The 24388-nt window shown below is 39.8% G+C and overlaps 2 protein-coding genes across 3 annotated transcripts; one reads left to right on the top strand and one right to left on the bottom strand.

Annotated features, from left to right (window-relative positions):
* Positions 1 to 608: 608 nt before the first annotated feature.
* Positions 609 to 9284, top strand: LOC134861591 (potassium-transporting ATPase alpha chain 1). The gene is made up of 24 exons (XM_063878903.1): positions 609 to 781; positions 1073 to 1177; positions 1815 to 1874; positions 2099 to 2302; positions 2436 to 2549; positions 2712 to 2846; positions 3181 to 3298; positions 3422 to 3690; positions 3922 to 4000; positions 4115 to 4234; positions 4441 to 4550; positions 4687 to 4821; positions 4999 to 5191; positions 5368 to 5543; positions 5662 to 5798; positions 5977 to 6127; positions 6351 to 6519; positions 6850 to 7004; positions 7235 to 7358; positions 7625 to 7770; positions 7910 to 8043; positions 8465 to 8566; positions 8771 to 8862; positions 8954 to 9284. Exons 1-24 carry the CDS (start codon positions 770 to 772, stop codon positions 8980 to 8982), a joined length of 3069 nt encoding a protein of 1022 aa, XP_063734973.1. The 5' UTR covers positions 609 to 769; the 3' UTR covers positions 8983 to 9284.
* Positions 8275 to 24156, bottom strand: LOC134861590 (DENN domain-containing protein 3-like). 2 transcript variants are annotated; one of them, XM_063878901.1, is made up of 28 exons: positions 24019 to 24156; positions 21132 to 21294; positions 20227 to 20413; positions 20020 to 20097; positions 19739 to 19854; positions 19465 to 19580; positions 19043 to 19154; positions 18693 to 18812; positions 18496 to 18594; positions 18071 to 18190; positions 17539 to 17654; positions 17193 to 17348; positions 17006 to 17102; positions 16777 to 16880; positions 16436 to 16623; positions 16196 to 16352; positions 15805 to 16000; positions 15496 to 15664; positions 14191 to 14450; positions 13911 to 14081; positions 13511 to 13640; positions 13261 to 13368; positions 12423 to 12562; positions 11992 to 12152; positions 11721 to 11857; positions 11340 to 11458; positions 10685 to 10822; positions 8275 to 10280 (listed from the first exon to the last, which is right to left on the bottom strand). In XM_063878901.1, exons 2-28 carry the CDS (start codon positions 21213 to 21215, stop codon positions 10062 to 10064), a joined length of 3798 nt encoding a protein of 1265 aa, XP_063734971.1. In that variant the 5' UTR covers positions 21216 to 21294; positions 24019 to 24156; the 3' UTR covers positions 8275 to 10061. The 2 variants fall into 2 exon arrangements, with proteins under 2 accessions (XP_063734971.1, XP_063734972.1); XM_063878902.1 differs by lacking the exon at positions 21132 to 21294 and having other exon boundaries at positions 24019 to 24145.
* Between the last annotated feature and the right edge of the window lie 232 nt (positions 24157 to 24388).

The raw sequence follows: 24388 nt of genomic DNA, 5'->3' as shown, positions 1-24388 counted from the left end.
GTGCAGCAGGACATCAGCAACTGTCTGGCCTGTGCCACAGCTGTCAGGCTTTGAATTGTGCTTCCTATTTTAGTTCTCTTGTCTTTTTCTTCCACCACCAGGTCTTAGCTTTATGGCAGAAGAAGATATGGCGCATTTCCCCTGAATAGCAAATATTTTCAGTTAATGCTCACTATGTCAAGACAATCGATCCAATTTCGACTCCCAGAATGACTCTTTGGCCTGTAGTGTGTAGTGCAGCATTGAGTTTTGGATGCAGTTTAATGTCAGGCAGACTGGTAGGAAGGACATTGGTCTGTTTTAACCTTCACTGTTACTCTGCTCTTTACTCCAATCAGTTTATCATGAAAAGAAACGTACAGAGGGGAGATAAGAGATACCAGCATAGCTTATGATATGAGTGTATTTGTGTGTATGTGTGTGTGTCCTGCCTAGGGGTGACATTGTTGCTACCTGAAGTACCATCTTACGCAGGTAGTCGTATTAAAATGCGTGTTTCAACATACATATGCGTGTGTGACCAAAAGTGTTTGTGCGCATGTGCTTCTAAAAAGGGGAGTTGTTTTGTATAAAAGGCTTTTCCAGAAAAAAACTTTCCTGGTTCTAACCATTGTGTGTGTGTTTGTGTGCAAGAGGGAGTGAGAGAAACGGGTGTGTGTTTGGAACTGAACCCTGACTGACAGCCAAAATTTCGGGGACCAAGAAGAAGGATCGAGTGGTCTGGACCTCCATTGATTTAGGAGAGCAGTCCCCTAACACACGTGCAACCATGAGTAAAAAGGTAGGCAACCCTGTATATGACTGTTTATTTTTGTTATTATTTGTTGGGCTTTTGGGTAAACTGGACTTGACTATTACATTTTAAATTGTATTTCTCTCTTTTTTTTATACACTGCCTAATCATGTTTCATATATAACATTTTAATTGTATAAGCTATTTGTATTTATATATCACAATACTTTCAAGAATTAACTCAAGGTCATTCAATTAATGCAAGGGAATCACTCAGCAAAGTCCAGTCTGTCCATTGTGTATTGTGTAAACACTTGGCAAATCATTTTCTGCCTTCAGGACACTTACGACATGTTTGAGATGGATGGAGATATGGACAAGAAGAAGAAGAAAAAACTGAAGAAGAAGGAAAAACTGGAAGGCATGAAGAAAGAAATGGATATAGTAAGTAAAGACAGGAGCTTCAGGGCGGTACAGTCATGATAATGTGCGTGGTGGGCTGGCTCAGGGGGAAAGATACTTAACCCCAAATTTATCTCGGTGGTATGGCCAATGGTGCGTGAATGTGTAGTCTCCCTGAGCAGGTGGCACCTGGTATGGCAGCCTCTGCCTATGTATGAATGTTTGTGAATTAGTGAATGTTGACTTGTATATGTAAAATCACTTGAAGTAGGTGCAAAGACTGGAAAAGCAATATATAAGTGCAGTCCATTTGCCATTTACCATTCCCTTTCTGCAATTATATCCACCACATTACAACCAGCCAGTGGGTCATTCAGCTGTTGCCGCCATGCTAGGTGGCAGCCTGTTGCAGCAGCTCCCTTCCCACATGTATATTTTCTACTTTTTTAATTCTATTTTATTTCTATTGAGATTGACATTTTGAATTGTTTATCTCTAGTCTTTTAATATGACTGTGTCTTTTAATTTGACTGTGTACAATGCCTTGTCTTTTTATGCTGCTGCAATGCAAAAAAAAACAACCCATTTGGGATCAATAAAATACTTATCCATTTATCATCTATTATTCAAAGTCACATTTTTGCTCTGCATGAATTTAGTAATATGTCTCCTCCTGCAGGATGACCATGAGATTACAATTGAGGAACTAGAAATGAGGTACAACACTAGCGTTACCAAGGTAAGACATTTCTTCTGAAGTACTTTTTATCTAATGTTGGTCAGTTGCTATTTTATTAACTTTATCCTCCCTTGTACACTTCGTTTTTTCTTTACCTATGCCCTACACCTTATTTCCCTTTGTGTGGGTCATTTAGTTTCAAGGAGAATGTTAGTTTCCAAGCACATTTTTTTTTGTAGTTTCCTAAACTAAGCATACTCAGTTTTTTCTGTTTTCTATCACAGGGTTTGACTTCCACCTTTGCCGCTCAAGTCTTGGAGAGAGACGGTCCTAATGAATTGAAGCCTCCCAAAGGAACTCCGGAGTATGTAAAGTTTGCCCGGCAGCTGGCCGGAGGACTGCAGTGTCTTATGTGGGTTGCAGCTGTAATCTGCTTTATCGCCTTTGGGATTGAACTTGCGAGAGGGAATGTCACTTGCTTTGACAATGTGAGTTATGTATTTATTTAAGAGTTATCATAGAAACATAATGCGTCTGTGGATTGCTTTGAGCAGGAAAAATTGGAATTTGAAACAGTATTAGCTGCCTGTCTATATGGTTACATCTTCTTTCTTACTCTAGCTGTACTTGGCCATCACCCTCATCACTGTCGTTGTTGTGACTGGTTGCTTTGGTTACTACCAAGAATTCAAGAGTACCAACATCATTGCCAGCTTCAAGAATCTGGTGCCACAGGTTAGTTAGTCGCACATAATCAATGAAAAAATACATATATATGTTTTTATATTTATCCTTTTCAGTAGTCACTCTCTTGTTTCAATCTATCTCACCCTGTGTCTTTCTTCATGTGTTCATATCCCTTCATCTTTGCTGTTTTTATCCCAATCTTAAAAATAGCAAGCCATTGTGATCCGTGATGGCCAGAAAAACCAGATAAATGCATACCAGTTGGTGGTGGGGGATGTGGTGGAGATCAAAGGAGGAGACAGAGTCCCTGCTGACATTCGCATCATCTTTAGTCAGGCCTGCAAGGTAGGTGTCACACACATATTCTGTATAACATATACATATGGACTACTGTAATATGACATGAGGCAAGCTTAAGCCCAGATTTTGTTACGTTTTTCATTATTGGGTCCACATAAAATCGGTGTGTTATGGACATAGTATTTAACAGCACATGAGGTCAGCTGGAGTAACACTTTTGAATACTCAGAATACAGAAGTTGACTAAATTACTACTTTTGAATTGCTCCATATTTGAGAAGTCGGTATGGCCAAATCCATAATCAAATACCCTCCCTTACTATGTCTTTTCTCTCGTAGACATGTAATGACACTTTAATGAATGAACTTTCTGTGCCAGGTGGACAACTCATCCTTGACAGGAGAGTCTGAACCGCAAACCAGGTCTCCAGAATGCACTCATGAGAATCCACTGGAGACCAGAAACATTGCTTTCTTCTCTACAACCTGTCTGGAAGGTACAATAAACAGTGCATACTTTACATGTCAAACCCTTCATTGGCCCTAATCTATTCAGTCATTTGTTTAAGTATTTGTTTGTGATCATAAAAATAGCCTCTTCTTTCTCCTCTGCTCTCTAGGTATAGCTACTGGTATGATCATTAGCACAGGTGACCGTACCATCATTGGTCGGATTGCCAGCTTGGCGAGCGGCGTTGGTAACGAGAAGACACCCATTGCCATAGAAATTGAACATTTCGTTGACATCATCGCCGGTCTCGCAATCTTTTTTGGGTTTACCTTCTTTGTGGTTGCCATGTTCATTGGATACGCCTTCCTGGAAGCTATGATCTTCTTCATGGCTATCGTAGTGGCTTATGTGCCAGAGGGGCTACTTGCTACAGTGACTGTGAGTCGCTGCAACAAATGTCAATTTCTATAAAGCTATTGTTAAATTGTGTTAATTGTCCATTATGTCTCAGATATTGACTGAGCGAATGATGCTATTGGATGTTGATGGCAGCAAGACAAATCTAGCTTTGTTTAATAACCAATAGTATGCAAACATATTGTACAAATATTTATTTTCTTAGTGACTGCTGTTGGTTTTGTTTGTAACAGCCTGAGTCTTTGTTAACAGGTATGTCTGTCTCTGACTGCAAAACGACTTGCCAGGAAGAACTGCGTTGTGAAGAACTTAGAGGCTGTGGAGACATTAGGTTAGTAAATTGTTCTGTTCAGGGTCTAAAGAAAGGGAATGTGCTCTTTATTAAGACAATCTAGGATGCATGTATGTATATATGTTACCTTTATTAAACTGTTTGTGTGTTTAGGCTCAACTTCAGTGATCTGTTCTGATAAGACGGGAACCCTGACTCAGAACAGGATGACTGTAGCTCACCTTTGGTTTGACAACCACATCCACGCCGCTGACACCACTGAAGATCAGTCAGGTACACACATTAAATGAAACTTGCGATTGTTAAAAGCATCAATCAGTGTTTATCCCAGTATTTTACCAGTTTGTTATTTCAACTATTACATGCATTTGAAATGTGGATAATCTCAGTGTGCCAAAATGGTCAGTGTGGCTTAAAAGTTCATCTTAATTAACATTATAGTAATATTTGAATAATTATGTGATTGTGTGGTTTCCAAGGCAAGAGTTTTGACCAGTCATCAGAAACATGGCGCTCGCTGGCGAGAGTAGCCACCCTGTGTAACAGAGCCACATTCAGACCGGATCAGGAAGGTGTACCTATTCCTAAGGTAAAAGTGTGAACTTTTAAGACGGTTATTGTCAACATCCATGGGAGCTGAGGAATTGTCAATTAAGCTCTAGTTGTTTAGAATTGTTTTGCTTCCATTGTTTGTCTTTTGTTGAAGCGTATATGATCCCTCACAGAGGCTGGTGGTAGGAGATGCTTCAGAGACCGCTCTACTGAAGTTCACCGAGCTCTCTGTAGGAAATGTTATGGAGTACCGTGATCGCTTCAAGAAGGCAGTGGAAGTGCCCTTCAACTCCACCAACAAGTTCCAGGTGGGAACAGGGCTTTGTGTCATATTTAATCAATTACTACATTGGTAAACAAGAAGATTGCACTTTTTTTCTCCATTTTTTTATACTATCATCTAGGTTTGTCCTACTTTAATAATGTGATGATTCGTTGTGGATCTATACGTTTATTCAGCTTCTTTCAACCCCCTCTCTATCCAGCTATCTATCCATGAACTGGATGATCCTCTGGACCTTCGCTACCTGTTGGTGATGAAGGGAGCACCTGAACGTATCTTAGAGCGCTGCTCCACCATTTTGATTAAAGGACAGGAGCTGCCACTGGATGAGCAATGGAGTGAAGCCTTTCAGACTGCTTACATGGACCTGGGAGGACTGGGAGAGCGAGTCCTAGGTATGAGAGCCCTTCATTTAATCCTGATGTGACCTAATCGTGTGGCTGTCCTGTGCGCAATTATTTGCCAAAACTGTCATTTAGTACAGGCTTCTTCTTTTTTGTGGAAACTTATATTAGTTATATTATTTTTCTGTTTATCACTCTGCTGTTTCTTCTTTCCACTCCTGCTGTAGGATTTTGTCATATCTATCTGAATGAGAAGGAGATTCCTCGTGGCTATCGATTTGACGCGGATGAGATGAATTTCCCCACGTCAGGATTGTGCTTCGCTGGTCTCATCTCAATGATTGACCCGCCACGAGCCACTGTACCCGATGCAGTGATGAAATGTCGTACCGCTGGCATCAGGGTATGTCCACATCGCCCTGCTTACTGTACACGTAAAAGGGGTTGTTAAGTTTGATTTGGATAGAAAAAAGAAAACATTTGAGAATGCTTTTTGAGTTTTAAAAATCTTGTGACTTCAGGTCGTCATGGTGACTGGAGATCATCCAATCACAGCAAGGGCCATAGCAGCTAACGTTGGTATTATCACAGAAGGAAGTGAAACTGTGGAAGACATTGCCCAGAGGAAGCGCATACCTGTGGAACAAGTCAACAAGAGGTATTTGCAAACTGCCCACTGCCTGTCTGTCCAATGCAGTGTAATGTTTATGTTTTACTGTGTGACAACTACACATAACTACAGTGCCTGGCATCATCACTGGACTATTCGAATGCATGCCTTTGTCTACAGTATTATGTCATATGTAACTGGCCATCACTGTGTTGTTTGTGTGCAGGGACGCCCGTGCCTGTGTGATCAGTGGGGGTCAGCTGAAAGACATGAGCAGTGACGAACTGGATGAAGCTCTGCGAAACCATCCTGAGATGGTGTTTGCAAGAACATCCCCTCAGCAGAAACTGATTATTGTGGAGAGTTGTCAGCGACTGGTAAATACACACAAGAAGCACACACACACACCTCACCTTACTACATATACCTCAGTGATATTTATTTCATCATTTAAAAAAGATCAGCAAAGCCAGTTTCATGATCTCCTGGGAGGATTGTGTATGAGGAAGCTGCAGGGGAAAGACACTGGTTTGTTTGTATTCATATCCAGTGTGTATGATGAGATCACATTCTCAGATGTTTTAATCTTTTATCCCCCAGGGCTCCATCGTCGCTGTGACAGGTGATGGTGTGAACGACTCTCCGGCTCTTAAGAGGGCTGATATTGGTGTCGCCATGGGGATCGCAGGGTCAGACGCTGCCAAGAACGCCGCAGACATGATCCTGTTGGACGACAACTTTGCCTCCATTGTCACTGGAGTGGAGCAGGGTGAGACTTAAGGGGGACGAAGCTGTGATTACACAAAAATTGTGGTCAAACATGGGGGACATTATCACACCTGTCTCTGTTGAAGTATGTCTCTTTTATTCTTAACTTATTTGAACTGAAAAATATTTGAAAAGTAACTTGAAGAGATAATGCCTTGATGCCATTAAGTACCAGCATCTAAAACAATTGTTACATCTTATTATCTTGTTGATATCTATATGCAGTAAAAGTACACACACAACTAAAAACATATGCTGAACAATGCGCAGTTGTAGATTTAAAGATATTGAGCTACATTATTGAGGTGTAAGTATGTGTTTGTGGGTTCAGGCCGTCTTATCTTTGACAACCTGAAGAAGTCCATTGCCTACACTCTAACCAAGAACATTCCTGAGCTGACTCCATATCTGATCTACATAACCGTCAGCGTGCCTCTTCCTCTCGGGTGTATCACTATCCTCTTCATCGAACTGGCCACTGACATTGTGAGTAATTATGTAATTAGGACCAGTTCAGCGACAAAGTTAATTTCTTATTTAAGATTATTACTTTGGTTGTCATTTCACTGGCTATCGATTTTTACGTGTTCCTTAGCTTGATTAAATTTCACCATGATATGGTGACCTTTAAAGTCAATTAAATCATCGTAATATTCCTTACTCCTGTATCTGCTGTAATTTGACAGATTGTTTATGTATTAATGTCTCTCCTTTAGTTCCCCTCTGTCTCTCTGGCATATGAGAAAGCAGAGAGCGACATCATGAACTTAAAGCCCAGGAACCCTCGTCGTGATCGTCTAGTAAACGAAGCCCTGGCTGTGTACTCATACTTCCAGATTGGTGAGACTGTGTGTGTGTGTCTCTCTCTCTCTGTGTGTTTGTGTGTGTGTGTGTGTGTGTGTGTATATATGCTGAACTTAGTTACCTTGAATTGAATATTTTACTTCAAACAGATAACTTAAAAGTAGACCTGCTATTTTGCACCCATGAACAATATAGCAGATAATACTTTAGTGAATCCCTCTGGAGGAGGCTCAGTCACTACCCCAACCAAGTTAGTGTTACTGACACGTTTTTCCGTGTATTCTTTCTCTTTTGATTTATAGGTGCCATACAGTCTTTTGCAGGGTTTACAGATTATTTCACAGCCATGGCGCAGGAGGGCTGGTTTCCACTTTTGTGTGTCGGCCTGCGTTCTCAGTGGGAGAATGTTCACCTTCAAGACGTTCAGGACAGCTATGGGCAGGAATGGGTTAGTAAAGACTCTCATTAGTTATAATCTACCTACGTTGGGGGACATTTTTGTCCCATATGTTAATCCAACAGGAAGTGATTGGTTTATGGGAATGTCTGTGTAATACAAAACTTTCTCCTATGACCTCTGTTCACAGACCTTCAGTCAGAGGTTGTACCAAGAGTATACGTGCTACACTGTATTTTTCGTGAGCATAGAGATCTGTCAGATCTCTGATGTGCTGATCAGAAAAACTCGACGTCTCTCTGTGTTCCAACAAGGTTTCTTCAGGTCAGTAAAGCTCCATCCCCATAATGTATAACTTTTGGGAAAGTTATAGCTTTAAATTGACAGGGTAAATTCCTCTGCTGTATCATTTTGACATAAACACCTCCAAATGTTATGCTGCATTCAAACAGTTATCCTCAGAATGGAAAATAATTGAAAAACCTGACATTATACTAAACACACAGCCTTCACGCCATATTCAAAGATGGTCACACATGTCCCTAGTCTTGCAGTCATTTCATTAAAACAGAAAAAAGTGGTTAGCATTTTAAATGGTTTGTGGAACCAGATACAAACAAACTGTGCAAATCTTAGCTTGTGATTTAGTAATGGTTTAGGTCTGTGTACTACATTGCAGTTCTTTTTAAATGGTACAATATGCTTTGTTGTGTGTTTGATTTGTATCGTTTTTATTTGTGTGCAGGAACCGTGTCCTTGTCTCTGCCATAGTCTTCCAGCTCCTTCTGGGTAATCTGCTTTGCTACTGCCCTGGGATGCCCAACATCTTCAATTTCATGCCAATCAGGTAAAGGCAAACACCTCAATTCAAAGCTCAGAATGGATTGTAAGGGAAAAGTGGTCTGTATGTTGGGAATTACACATTCTAATGTATACATTGTGAATTCAAAGTCCATTGGTAGTGTGAAGCTCACCCGTTATTAATCATTTCCATATCAAATATACACCTGTAGCCTGTGGTCTAATGTTACATGTTGTGTTTTTTTTCCAGAGTTCAGTGGTGGTTTGTTCCTGTCCCTTATGGTATTTTAATCTTTGTCTATGATGAGATCAGGAAGTTAGGAGTCAGAAGACATCCAGGAAGTAAGCCAGGATTATCCTTTTATTAAACATGTATTAATCAATAAGAACTGTTCACAAAGTATTTATTAATCTATGGTTTTTAATCCCTCAGGTTGGTGGGATCAGGAATTATACTACTGAGACCAGAGAGGCCCTTTAATTCATCCTGTGATCCATATATCCATATGCAACAAAACATCACTCATGCTGCAGACCATTGGGTCATACATCTATATTATTTTATAATATAGATGTATTTTAAAACCTTCTCTATATAGACATTGAAATAAAACACCAGAGTCTGCCTTAATTATTTGAACAAAGTAAAAAGGTAATTACTACTGATAATTCATCAATGAATAACTCACAGGTGTGTTATGTTCCAGCTCTTTGACTGTGGCTGCATTTTGTTTGTACTAATAAAAGAATACTACTGATGTCCTCAAAAAAGTAGCATCCTTTGTTTGTTTTAGTTCATGTGTGTTTTGTCAAAACATTGTATTGTTAAACTTTTAGTATTTGATTTTTGATTGTTCACTATGGAATTTAAAATCTATAAATTAAATCCTCTGTCGATAATTTTGCAGTATCCAGAGGGATCACTTTCTAAAATAGATTGTAGAGGCTGCATCTGTATGGAGGAAAGGGAGCAACCTAGAGAACTGAAGGCTCATACACATACCAACATTATTTGATCTTACTTGAAATGTTTTATTTTATGATTGGTTGAGAAACATGAATGATAATCATTGTAGCATTTAAATATCCCTGCTTTTGATATGCAGACAAAATCTAGTTTTTGAAACAACATTCTTATTCACAGAATTGACCTTATTCACATTTCGGAGAAGGTTTGTTTCCAAGAAGATGAAGATCTGCTCTTCGTAATCCAGGAACAGATTCAGACACAACATCTTAGTGACAAAAACCAAACATATTTTTAACAGTTCTCTTCTACCATCACCATGTTTTCAATTTCAATTGCAAGCATAACATTTTTTAATAACTATTTAAATATGGGTACAAAAAGATATTCCAGCAAATGGAAGAATATCATTTTTCTCTGCACCTCTATTCATTTAAAATGTTCTCTCTTCACCATTGTATCCTGAACATACTACGACGATACTCTACGACACCCACAGGAGGATCTGGTCAGTAAGAGTCTTCAATGCTTTCTAACATGTGTTCTTCTTTCCACTTCCACTCTATCCCTGCTTTTACTCAACTTTCCAGATGGCGATTTTGCCATCGCGGTGTGCAGAGCCACTCAGGACGTAGCGGTCCTCAGCAGAGCAGAGCGTCTGGATGCTGTCTGAATGGGCCTGCAGCTCCTTTGACACAGTATGGCTCTCAGCGTCCATCACCAACACCTGACTTCTCAGTTGATCCTCACACTGACCCCCGATAACGCTCCTGCCATGACAGCCCACCCAGATCTGAGGGGAGGAGCGAGCATTAAGGTAAGGTAGCAGGGAATAAATGATGGTAGAAGACGGGAAAAAAGATTAAAAGAGCAGAATCAACCCCTCAGATTCAGACAGAACAGTGTTTCAGTTAACATTACCCTACAAAAAAGGTGACCAGCACCTTTTCTGATAGAAAAATACTTTCCAATACAAATGTCTGTTATTCATTGGAAAATATTTCACTCAAACATATTTGCACCAAACAAATGAATCACTCTTAAAGTGATTCAATTTTGCTTCCTCAAAAAGTGTCTCTGCCTTCATTTCCCACGATCCACAAAATAACAGGAAGTGTTTAACACACATTTCGTATCCAAACAAGTTAGGACTCAGATGTTACAGATTTTTGCCACATGACATGGGTTGTAGCCTACCTGGTCCTTTACTCGAATCATACAGGTGACTCCTGAACTGCCTGGCAGGGAGATTCTCTTGAATGGACTTGTGTGGTTGTTCGTGTGCCAGATAATCAGCTCGCCTGAGTCGGAACAGCCCGTCCACAACTGACCTCGCTAAAACACACACACACACACACACACACACACACACACACACACACACACACACACACACACACACACACACACACACACACACACACACACACACACACACACACACACACACACACACACACACACACACACACACACACACACACACACACACAGAAACTAGGGAAGTCACATTTTCACTTTTGGACAAAAAGCCTTTTATCTGTGGCCAGCAAGCTGTTATGCATATTAACATCTTTGGCAGCAAGGAACATTATAATATGGTTCGATCCTAATATTCAAGGGGTAAAAAGTTGTGGGTAAGAAACTGACTCTCTTAGTTTCTGCCAATGCAGTGACTACTTGTTCCAGCTACATCACAACACTTTAGGGGCCAGTGCTTTATAAACTATGAACTGTTGAATGCTGGCATGCATCATTGCTTTCTTAAGTTACTCAAATACTTTGAATGGTGGTTGGTAGGCTGCTAATTTGCTTTACTGATTAACATTTTTGCTGAGGAATGTCAAGTCACCTCTGGGAGGACGATGAAGCTGCTGAAGTTACTGGGCGTGCTCCTTAAGTCATCAGGAAGTGCCATGCTTCTCTGTGGTGTCCCACTCTTTTTCAGTTCCACAATACTTCCATCACAACCTGTGAATACACAGACACACTTTCCACTTCTTTGCTTGTATATTGCATTTCAAAAGCACAGGTATGCTCAGAGAGGGATGCAGGTTTTATATTTTTGTCATGTCGTCCACACTGTAATATTAAAGAGGAACACTAAAAGCCACATAGAGCTAACAAGAATCATTCAGCCAATGTGGCTTTCAATTGAGTGCTCCTGGATTTTGTGTTAAAAAAAAAGCAATAATAGCTGATCAGAAAGCAAAAGGGAAATGTGTGCACTCACAGCACCACAAAGTGCCATCATAGATCTGTATGGAGGACAGACGCTTGCAGCTGACGTGTATCTGTCGCTTCACTTTCAGACTGGCGGAGTCCCACTGCAGGACTGTCCCTTCACTGCTGCAGGAGAACATCTGCAGACTAAGAAAGAAGGTTTGAGTGAACCTTTCTTTTTAAAAGATTAATTAAAAGCACTTTTACATTGCTGCAACACGTCAGTTTTAGCCTCTCAAGTCACTTTGATAAATCCGAAGTAGAGATTCTCATGTCTCTACCTGTTGTGTTGATCTCTGTTGTCCACCGTCAGTCCGGTCACTTCATGTCTGTGCTCAGTCAGCTGTTTGTTGCAGGACATGCTGTGAGTGTCAATGATGTAGATTACAGAGTCCTGAGAGCCAATCCACACCTGCTCTTGGACCAATCCCAGCATGCAGTTCTACATGAGAGATGAAAACTGGGATAATTTATCTTAGAAAATGGTGGGATAAGACACTCACCCACAATATTTTTACTTTATGTACAACTGTTTTAAAGCCACTTTTAGCACAAATAAAAAACTAACCCTGCAGAAAAAGGCTCGCTTTCAGAATATTCCTACCCTATCACATCACATACTTTCTATACTAAGTTTAAAAGAGTAATCCAACAATTTCTCCAACTTTACTACAAGACCTCTTAACACATTTTTGTAATATAAAGTTCTCACCAGCTGCATCTCTCCGACCTGGATGCAGTCCTGCAGCATGGACCAGCTAGCTGCATCAAACACGACCACTTTGCCCCCACTGAGAGCCACCCACAGTTTGGGGTTCATCTCACCCGCCGAGTCATTGCAAGACAACTGACCTGGAGTAAGTGACAAAGTGTGAAAGAGCACAGGGACACGTGAATAGCTGAGTTTATATAGTAAAAACTTTGCAAAGCAGGGTGGACAAATTGGAAACCCCTGTCATTTATTGTAATTTTTTCAGTTTTTTGGAAACAGAATCCATTCATTTTTCAGTTGCAATTGAAATACATAGATAGAAAGGATAACAATTAGGTTGTTGACACAAATGAATTAGCATAAATGTTCTTATTGACAGGGACTTCAATAAGAACATTTGACAAACAACAGATCAATACACACTCTATATCACAGCGCAAGTCACACACGTCTAAGACTTCTTAACATCTTGTTTGTTATCCTCTGTATTGATTTAAGTCAGTGCTGGTCAGTAGCCTCCAGCTGTTTTTGTTCTCTGCCACAGTGAAACAAATGAGGGACTACAAGGTCGCTATTATCATGCCTGCTTATACTCTCCACAACAAGACTAATCAGGTTATGTGGAGAGTTTTCACTGGAGCATCTGCTGCCTCACACACGTGTACAGTCACTGAACTCATGAACTGATTATCATCACATAGAAATGTCTTGGTTGCTTTCATCTTTAAAGGACATTTAAGATCATCCATAAGACAAAAGGGGAGAAAAACTACTTTGACAGTAAGACACATACAATGAAGTGCTAATCATACACTCTGTAAATAGCTCCAGATGGTACCTGGTGTGTATAGCAGCACATGAACAGTCTGTGGTTCGGCCAGGTCCAGTGAGGGGTTGATCTTGTGTTTTAGTGTCTCTGAGGTAGTTTTAGGCACAATCATGGGTACTGGGCAGAGACAAACACAGTTAATGAAAGACAATGAAGGGTGGGTATAGAGGAATATAAAGGATACTGGTGAGTTTTAACCTTATTATTTGTGTATATAGAAGAAACAAAAACAGATCAAGATTCAGAAGTGAGCCCAGACCTTCATATTTGATCTTATCGAAGTAGGCCAGCTTTGAGGCAGCAATGATGGACCTCTGTGTCTGCAGGCAGCCCATGACAGCGTCTATTAACAGGACATTGGTCAGAGCCTGAGTCATGTACTGAGGGTCCTGAAGAGAAAATAAATAAATCAAATGTTAAAATAACCTTTGAAATGGATTTGCTAGTCAAACATGTAACTAAATCACTGCTGTGGTCGTCCTATAATAAATGAGGCATGTATGCATTATTTGTCAACCACTTATATTTCTGGCAGAATAACAGTATGTATAATTAGTACAAATTTGACCTGTGAATCTGCATGGTTGGCTGATGCATACATAGTTTTGTTGTTGGATTTTAGATTGTTTAGACATTGAGAATTCATTATTCACGTGTACCTTGTGCTGGTCGGACATCTTGCGTCCGGCCCACATCTCTTTCACCATGAAGTTCCAGAGTACAGTCTCTGTCTTTAGATTAGCCTCAAACATCTCTAGCTTACCAGAGGTCTGAATACGAAGGGAAGGAATACGAAGAAGTAGAAACGGAGCTGAGGCAACCTTCACATCCTGCAACAAGATGGTGGGGGTCATTGATTTAAATACATTTGCAGGTTTAGAAATACAGGTTCAACAGACAACATGATTTTACAGAAGGAGGATTACAAAAACACTTGACCTCTATGTCTCTGAACTTTGCGATTTCCAGGAATCCTTGTCGTCCCACGGAGAGCAATAAGAGACGTTTCTGAGTCATGGCAATTTTACCGACGCCATGGGAGGTCTTGACACACAACGACAACTTGTAGACACACTCGCTATTGTCAAGATGGTCTATGACCTCAGAGGGCAAGTCAACGTCTTGTGCCTTGGCCTCCTTCTCCTTCCAGAAGTTGTAGAAGTCTTTGAACAGATCAGGCTTCACCTGCTTTGGCTGGCCTGGGACACAAACACATACAAGACAAAGACATTTTGACACATTGAGCGGGGAAACCATGTGCAAATGCAAGCTGAAAACATGTACATTAAACCACTTGCACAAACAGATTTAGTTAGTTCCACATTGACAGTCAGTGCAATAGTGCGTATTATTGTTCTTCATATGTTACTGATGATTATTTATCTATCCATGCGTAATGAGCTCAAAGACCAATTGGAGCATTGCACTGTAAGCTTACAACTTTAAGTCGTAATTCTTTTCAAAACACTTGTTAAAAGACGTCCAATGCTCACTCTTAATCCGTCTGCTGTTTGGTGCTGAGCAGAAAGCATACAGTTTTGTTTTTTTTGTTGAGTGTTTCATTCAACAACTGCATGGTGTGGCCAAAAAGAAAGGCTATGATAGTGGTGAACTAAAGTAGTAAAGATGTGGACAGTTAAACCAAAAACAATAACCTTACAGACTCTTAAATGGCTATAAAGCGTCAGTCAGGTGATAATTGTCTGTAACATTTTTCAAATTAATTTTAAACTAAATGTTTCATTTTCCTAACACTGACAGTATTAAAGACTTTTAAGTCTGGTTAATAGGTAGAAATACAGAACCATTTTTTAGTAAAATATATTAATCTCCTTCACTTCAGTTGGACACTAGTTTCATGTGTGTGTGTGTGTGTGTGTGTGTGTGTGTGTGTGTGTGTGTGTGTGTGTGTGTGTAACAGACAGCGTGCTGCACAAATTGTACTTCACGCTTACAGAGCATTAAATGAGTGCAAAAGATCATCTAACATCTGCTTGATTGAAGAGATGTAATAGATTTAACGTCATGTGATGCTGGTGGAGGAAATAATAACTATATAATGGCTCATGTGTCCACCATCAGAACAAACAAAATGCCTTCAAGGTTTATAAATGTTCCACTATGTATTTCAAATGAATTTGTTTCACTTGACTTTGTTATTGGAAATGTGTATACAATTCCTTAAATGTCAATGATCAAAGGCGATGTCTTAACACACTCATCATGCTGCCTGTCCTCACTTACCATCACTGAGAGCGTCAAATAATCGGTGTATAGTTGCTGCATCTTTTACAATCCCGCACTCTTGAATGCAACGCACAAACTCTTCCAGATGCAGAGTGTCTTTGGGAAGCTTAAATTTCTTGACGTGTTCATCAGGCTGCACCAGCAGCTTCTCACTGTCTGTCTTCACCTGATAGATGAGAGACGACATCATGTCCATGTTCACTACTTTATGACCAACAAAGGCAAACAAAAGCAGCAAACTTATAGCCAAGCAATTTCACAAGAAGGGAATAATGTGATCTAATGTGATGTGTTGGGAAAATTGACCTTAAGGATTAGTCTCTTGAGTTCAGGCCGTCTGTCAGCTTGCTGCCTCTCGTCTCGGTGCAGTGAGTCCACAAGCCATGTGACCAGCTGTGTGGGGAAGATGGCAGTGTCTGTCCTGTAAAGGTTCTGGAAATCACCCAGAGCCTCCAGTCGCCGCCCGTACAGTGTGTTAATGAAACCACGCAGGTAGTAGAATCTGCAGAGGGAGAAGTGATGTATTAAATCCTCAATTCTTTGGAGAAATACTAAAAATGTTGTAGTAGAAGATCAAGAAGTGAGAGTAACATCAACAAGAAATGCCGATAAACAAACAGTGTAATATGGTAACATTAAAAACGAAGGAGACAGTGATGACAGTGTTGGAGCCTAAGAAATAGTAAAAGTTGAATACCTTGCCAGCAGGGAAGAGTTCTCATTTTGGACAGAGATGGATTTGCCAAGCTGCTGAATCAGCTCACAGTAATACCCTTGGACAGAGTGGAAGGACAGAGAGAATGGGAAATCCGGGAGCTTAAACACCTTTGTTGGTTTAGGAAGAGTTCTCAGCACTATAACAAAAAGGATTGAACACACAACGTTAGCAACTACTCTGCTTTAATTTTGATTGTTTGTGCATCTGTTGCAGTCTCACCTGCGTCAGGCATGATGATCCTGCTCAGTAGTGAGTTTCTTTGAAAGCTGATTGTTTGGTCATCTCCGAGGTTAGGGAGGCTCATCCCCAGTCTCTTACTCGGCTTAACATCTGCAATAGAACTGCATCTACGGTCTTGAAACTCCTGCATGGTGGGTCTGCGTGGGGCCTCAACCATAGCTTTCACCCTAGAGCAGAATAATATAATGTTTAAAATTGACAGCATAGGATTGATAGGATTTATATTAAGATTTGTTTATTTGACATTTTTCAAAGGCTGTAGGTCAGGGCGCACTGAACAGAGATAACGTGGGTTCAAGAAGATAAGTTGAATTACTTACCGCTGCATCTCAGAACGAGTGCTGAGTTCCATTTGAGCAAAGTTGTCAATTTTCTTGTTGAGACGATCCTTAAGGAAGAAATGGAAGATGTGTGTCTCCAACACCTGCAACACAGCCACGTTGATTTAAAGCACCTGGCCCAACACCCCAGTACGCTTAGAGATGTCGGATCATTTGTCAACCACTCAATAATACAAAATATCACTTGTTCTACCAAGTTAGTGTTTACCTTTTTGTAAAACAGCTGTTCGGCTGGCTCTCTGGTTTTCAGGAACTCTTGACTGTTAAACACTCGATGTTCGCAGTTCAGATGGCTGCTAACATCCCTGTTATTTACATACATGTACATATCAACAAAAAATACATGTTAAGGTTAACCATCCTGTTAGATCTCAGTACACAAACACATAGAAAACCTGAAAATGTTGACCATCAGCTCCAGTGTGATCCTCTGGATGTCGTGGTTGAGGGTGCGTTGCCACGCTCTTCTCTGAGCCCTCTGCTCACTGATGTCAGTGCAGCTTGCATGGTTGCACTGATGCAGGTCAAAATGTATCTTCAGGGACTGACACCTGCAAACACACACTCATACTGTAAACTAACAAAAACATTTCATATCACTTGCCAAGTTTGATGAAAAAAAAATCAAGAAGTTCAAATCAAATGTAGCATCATAATTAACCTTTAGTTTGTACTTCTGTATGCTACTAGGATTTAGCAGTAGTTGAGCTACTAGTTTATCCGTGGCATTACAGTGAGTACCTCTGTGTGAAGCAGTCTGCAGCCGCCGGGGGAATCTCTGGTAGGTCCAGAGTCTCAGAACAAGAAGTGGAGACACTTCCATTATCAATGTTGATTAGGATCAGATGGTCTGTTTCCTTGATATAGGAAGATGAAGACTAAAGTAAATATTTTCCTCATTTTGTTTTTCCATGAATTGATAAGCTTCCAACGTAAACAGATATTTGACAATATTTCCACAAAATGTTTTTCTGCTACTAAGGAATATTTAGTCAACAAGAGATGAGAGTCAAACATAATGCAAAGTATTGACCTATGCAGTGACTAAAACTGCATTAAACCTGAGTTTTGAGGCCAGAGGCAGAAACAATAGACGTCCCATTCCTATTTTAATCTAAGTCTGAAGCATAGATGTATTTGGTTTTGGATATGTGCAGCAGATTTAATGTACATTCAGCAAACAGCATTCCCATTATTCATTTCATTTTCTACTGCCTTTGATGACAAACATTGTCCTGTAGCTGTATGTAAATGTGTGGGGTTGTGTACTCACAGCAGCAACCTCTTCAAAGTGGCTGAGATGGCATCCCATAAGGAAGGCAGTAGGAGCCATGAGGAAGTCCAGCATGCCTCTGGCCAGGACAGGAACATATGGCTGCTGCCACAACAGAGGCTGGAAGAAATGCATAGATGGACACATTAATGAATCACAGGATTAAATGAAGGATGACCTGCTGAATCAAATAGCCACAGGAAGTAATTATTTTAGGATGTTTAGCTGACGCCCTGACCTATTACTCATTTAATCCACAAGCTACAAAGAACTGTGCTTTTAGGACATTAGACTTTAATACATTTTACTACATTATATTTGATTCATGACTTAAAATCAATAACAATCTTAGATTATAACATATGATCTAGGTTATGTAGACCACTGTGCCCTAGCAGATTTGTAAACACAGATTTTCATCTGACCTGTAGGAAAAGCAAGAAGCTCTCTGCCACCAGCGTGAGTTTTGCCCAATCAGCAGAAAATAACACCACCCGCTGCTCCTGCAGGAGACAAGAGAGCACCTGCAGAGACGGGGACAAAAATCAAACAACCAGGGGAAGAGAGTTAATGTGAGCTTCCTCTTTTTCAGTAAAATTAACACAACAGGTGCGTGTAGTACCTGTAGTATTTGCTGTGGCCTGAAGCAGAAGAAAGGCAGATGGAGGTCTAAATCTATAGCTGGTTGGTCTTTTTTTTCTCTGGATGGTAATACGATGGTCAAAGGATGCAAGGTAAACATCTGCAAAACATACAAAGTGATTTAGTTTGTGTTTCTCTATCTTCTGTCTGGCTGCATCAGTCAGAGAATTCACTGAAAACAAACATATGAACGTATGCTAAAACTACCACTACCTAAAACGACCGGTTATGTCAGCAATATGAACCTGTAAACTCCTGCCTCATTATATTATGAATGTTTACAGGACCACAGTACTTTACTAGACACTGAACATTCACATACATACACACCAAATGTAGTACTCCAGGAGGGGGAATAGGCACCAGGGAAAGTTTGGCTGCAAACTCCTTCACTCTCTCCTCCATGTCAGATAAACGACAAGTTCTTAACTGGATTAACAGACTAACAAAAAGCAAAGGAAACAGAGACAGAGATATTAGCATAGGTTTTGTATTGTAAAGCTAAACCCATTAAATTCACACAACATCTGTGAATACTTTTTAAGATTTGTACTGGCTGGGAATGAAAATCACTGAGTCCTTTACCTCATTGATAAATAAGCCAGCCTCTGAGATCCTATTACTGTAGGGTTGAACTGTATGATCTTTGTTGCTAAACATCATTTTACTGACTTGTTAAATGTACAGAGTAAACTGTGCTTTAAATGAACTGAAGTGAATATTGAGGTTACATCTTTCAAGCTATTTCTCACCATGACAGACAATCTTTGAGTGCAGTAAAGTAAGGATATTTGGATATGACACAGAAGCCGTAGGCAGAGAAATGTTTAGAGGCCCCAGCTCTGTTCTGGAAGATAGACGTCCCTTCCTGTAAAAACACAGGAAAGAAAGGGACAGTCAATTGCTTTCATTTCAGTTTGCTCTATGTTGGCAAACTATTTATTGACACATGCTCATTGTTTGAATTGTCAACATTTATGTTAACTGTTATGTGTGAAGTATTTCGTGAAGTATTCCATGTTGTACCAGTATTGGTCGGTAACATTGCATTACTACTCCATGGGTCTTGTTGCCAAAGACATCAGTGAAAACCAGGAAGTGGAATTGTTCATCTTTCTGCTCACTAGTTACTTGTAGCCCACCTGGAAACAAGAAAAAGGTATCCTAATTTGTTAACACATGGTCATGATATACTATACTTACAAAACATCTATTTGTGCTACTATCAACATGCATGCAAATTCAAATAGCTGTAGTTTTTTAACCAAATTTGTGTGAGCATGTGCAGGCGATGCATTCTAAAATACCCGGGAAACAGAGTTGGGGTAAAGCCATGAGGTCGATGTCTCCGGGTACAATGACATCCTCACTTTTTCTTCTGCCACCTGGTAAATAGAACCAAAGAAAATAACAAAAATCAACAATTATAACATGGAGAAAGTTAAGCCAGGGAGAAATCATCAAACCTAGTTAAACAACTAAGTCCTAAGGTGGTGTGGATAGAAGTACCAGACCTTGGCTCGGGGTCGCTGCAGCTGAAGGATGTTCCCTCTTCTTCCTGAGAAAGGAGCGCCGCCTCCTGCCATGTGACCTCAATGTATCACTCTCATCTAGCGGTCTGCTAAAGAAGGGAGGCGCCAGGACATGCAGCACCTCAGGCTCCAACAGGAGGTGGTCTGGAGATTCATTATTGTCAATAGCCTGAGAGGGAGACAGAAAGGAAAGTATTTGGAGGTGCTGTATTCTTTTTATAGCTTACTCTGACAAATGTTACATTACCCATATTCTACAGATTTTCATGTAGCTATTTTAATAGAATAAGGAATTTTTGTAATGCTGATATCCTAATACTGACTACCTAATTGGAAAAAGTGGTATGGCTTTTTAGCATCATTAGCATTAGCATTATTTATGCTCTTTTTGGTTCTCTTGACCAATGAGTAATGTTTCCTTGTTCTGCTTACTGCACTAAGTATTACATTTCCCCAATGGTCTTTTCTTGGTGAGCCTCAAATAACAAACACTATTGTTATATATTATCAATAATTTGCTCATTATGATTGTTTTTCTTTTTTGTCTTTATAGATTTGGACAGTAGAGATACAGTCAGCAAACTTGGAAACACCAGTTTAACATTCCTGTTGTTGTTGTTGTTGTGGTTGTTTTGAGTTTGCGGTCATTTTGTTTGCTCTTTATCTCAACGTCACAAGGATGGACAGAAATGTTGCTTATCTTACTTCAAACATGAATTTAGATATTCAAAAAGAATACTTTAATCTCAGAGGGACTAGTCCGATTCTGAAAAGTAAGGAACATACAACTTAAAAAATATATATATATTAACTTCAAAAACAAAAATTTCTCATTACTAATTTTCAGTTTACAGTACATCAGTCACATGTGTTTTAGAAGCGGATACCTGATAGACCTCACTGAGTTTTTCACTAGAGGCTCCTAACACCACACAGGCCTCCAGCAGAGCAGGGGGCAGATGGTCAGCCATCACTAACACCAACTCTGGATCCAGATGGAACAACAAAACTAGACCAGGGTTCCAAATCAGACCTGACAGATCACAACCGCTAAAAGTTTAAAGAGAAGAAACAGAAAATCAGTCATAGAAGGAGATAATTCAAGACGACAGAAAACAGAAAAAGATTGTGTTATAAAAAGGCAGAGAGTTGTTGCAGCTCTCTCATCTTCATCGTTCTGCATGAGAACATTTTCCAGATATATAAAGTCACAACACATGACACATATCAGTGCTTGTTCCAGCTCATTATCACCGCAGAGGTACTTATATACAACAACTCAGTCCAACATTTCAGTCAGCGTCACTTAAGTCAGAGAAAACTTGTATTTCCTTATAAGATATTTAACGGTTCGGCTCCGTTTTGGAGCAGCAGCCAAATTCCCCAACGGGAACAGAACAGAGCAGGCGTCAATGATAACAGAAGCGGTATTGACTAGTCAGACGGAGCATGAAAAAGAGGAGGTAGAGGGTATGGGGGTAAAAAGTGGGTTGAGGAGGCAGAAATCAAGGTAGAAAAAAAAAAAAAAAAAAAAAAAAAAAAAAGATTCAACTTTATTGTCATTGCACAGAGTACAAGTACTAGGACAACGAAATGCGGTTGACCCATCCTAGTGTTAGGAGCAGTGGGCTGCCATTATGTAAGGCGCCCGGGAAGCAGTGTAGGTAACCAGTGTCTTGCTAAGGGGCACTCTTTCGGGGACTTGAACTGGTGACCTTCCAGTTCCCAGGCCAAGCCCCTAACCACTTTGCCACCGCCCTACTAAAGAGATATTGGCAAGAGGATGTCTTTAAATGTCTGATATTTTCAAGACAAAATCCAAAGATAGTCACTTTATTTTGAATATACACGATGATACCTTTCGGGAAGCTGACAAATAGCAGCTTTTATATTCTAAAAACCTGTGACAACCAGCAATTGTTTTTTAATCTTTATACGAATCAAAGTATTTAGAGGGGATCGCCTAACTTCTCCATTGCCTTTCTTTCCTTTCAGTTCTACTACACTCATGTGCACTTCTCATCAATCAATTAGTTTTGAATGTTTCAACATATAACAAAGAGAATAACAGGAAACTCCATCTTTAGGGAAAACAGGATGAAAAAGCGGGCCCTATTATGTATAATGTTGGCAGCATACTTTCAGCTGGACCCTTTTATTTATTTATTCACTTTTATCACAAATCAGGAAAAGAACAAAATTAGTTAAACTGACTTTAAGCTATGTTGAGGAAATGCATGAAACAGGATGTCACTCATAATTTAATTAGCTTTCTTTTTTCACTGCAGATTCACATCATGTGATGAAGACGCATTATCTTATATTTCATATATGCAGTTGGTTTTTTTCAAATGATGGGATACTCCTTTTTAGGGTAATTTAAAATATAATTTCACTGTTTGTAAGTCTAGTCTGGAAATCTTGGGAAATTAGGCTCATGTTTGCAATGTGCACATGATAACATGCACACAATAAGAAAAACACAGAAATAATACTTGCAAATTTGACAGAGGCAGACTTGTGTTGAGGTTGAATTAAAATAAATGCACATTTTTGGCGAATGCTGAGCTGCATACAATTGTAAGTGCTCTCCTTAGGAAACACATTATGCATAAATATTATTTGTTAACATGTATACTTTTAAATCATCCCGAAAAGAATGTGACTGTTGAAACAGCCGTGTTTTCATCGCTCCAAAATGAAAACTTCAGCAGCAGGAATGTCCAGCATTACTAAAGGAATAACCCATTAAATAAACACAGTGCCTCATGACCTGCAGCTGTCCCTCCAATATCAGTTCAAGGATCTGACATGATCATAGTTATATTCAATACATTACAACCATACATTGACCGATTGCACACATTCCACATCAAACCATACCAACATTATAATAGTGTTACATCTTCGGACATAATGACACCAACACACATTTATATCTTTTTTTCCCCCTCTGTTGGACGGATAAAGGTAATCTGATTCCGATCGTCCAACCTTGAGGTGGTAAAGCTTGCAATAGGACTGATAAACAGCATCTATAGTCCAAATCAAATGTGCCCTTCAACCATAGGAAACTAGTGTGAAGGAGACCCAACCTTTCTGCTTTTATTTACACAGAGCAGATGAGAAGATGAAGTTTCAAGTGAGGACCAAGCTGGTAAAAAGACAGGATTAAAAAAATATATATCCAACATTAAAAGACAAAACAATTGCCTGTTACACATCAATCTTTGATCTGTTTAAAAGAAAGTTAATGGGACAGGGTTCGTCTCCACTTGTAAAGTATGCAAGAAAATCTCATTGACTCTTTAGCTAAATAATCTCGAATAAACCAACATGACATCCTTTCACTTTCTATACTACTTTCGAAAATCATATACGTCAAACTTAAACAGTCTATTGCCTAATAGCGTCTACAGCTAATATGAGTATCACCTGTAGAGGAAATACCAACTGCCGGATCCAGCTGTGTTATAGGGCAGATTTAAAAATAGATCACTGGCACACATCATAACAAAAACTTCATTGTATACATGATTAACATTACAAAACTTTTCAGTCACATTTCTGCGCATGTCTACATAACCGGTCTATACAGGAACAAGTTAAGCAAATGATGTTGAATCAAGCAAAGTGTTAACTCATAAAGTTTAGTTAATGCTTTTTTATTATTGCGGCTGAGACACGTGACCCTGGGTCACAAGCTACACAGGTGCGAGAATGCGACTAAAGTAACATATTATAAATGTCAAGTTACACTTTCGGGTCACTAACCTCCTCAAAAGAAACCGAGCGCTTCCTCATTCATCCCGCTTCACTTTCAGGGCAGCAGCGCCGAGCGAAAGTCACTCCAGCTGTGCAGCCAACTCCTCGCGACTGAATGGCACGAGCTCATCCCGGCTCCCATGTTTACTGTCTGTCACTCAGCTTCCTGTCTCTGTGACTACAAACATGCGCATTGATGATATGAGGAAGCAAAACGCAGTATAATATGAAGCATACGTTTTAGAAACTTCCAGCCTCCAAGATATTATGCATTTCAGATATAGTTTACCATAATTACGTTCTATAATGTCTTGCTTAGAATTTGTAAAGTAGCCCAAGTCATTTGAAAACCTTTGAAAACTTAAAAACGTGAACATTC

This window comes from Eleginops maclovinus, chromosome 3 (assembly GCF_036324505.1).
Source record: "Eleginops maclovinus isolate JMC-PN-2008 ecotype Puerto Natales chromosome 3, JC_Emac_rtc_rv5, whole genome shotgun sequence".
In the NCBI taxonomy this organism is placed as follows: domain Eukaryota; kingdom Metazoa; phylum Chordata; class Actinopteri; order Perciformes; family Eleginopidae; genus Eleginops; species Eleginops maclovinus.
Note: the sequence above shows the minus strand (reverse complement) of the source record. Positions and strands in the feature narration are given on the sequence as shown.

Coding starts and splice junctions, on each gene's coding strand:
- LOC134861590 (XM_063878901.1), bottom strand. CDS start 21,215: ATGGCTGACCATCTGCCCCCTGCTCTGCTGGAGGCCTGTGTGGTGTTA. Junction 18,813..19,042: donor CTCCTGGAGTACTACATTTG/GTGTGTATGTAT, acceptor TATGTTTTGCAG/ATGTTTACCTTGCATCCTTT. Junction 10,823..11,339: donor GCTTCATCGTCCTCCCAGAG/GTGACTTGACAT, acceptor TGTGTGTTTTAG/CGAGGTCAGTTGTGGACGGG.
- LOC134861591 (XM_063878903.1), top strand. Junction 6,520..6,849: donor TGTCACTGGAGTGGAGCAGG/GTGAGACTTAAG, acceptor TTGTGGGTTCAG/GCCGTCTTATCTTTGACAAC. Junction 7,771..7,909: donor ACAGCTATGGGCAGGAATGG/GTTAGTAAAGAC, acceptor CTCTGTTCACAG/ACCTTCAGTCAGAGGTTGTA.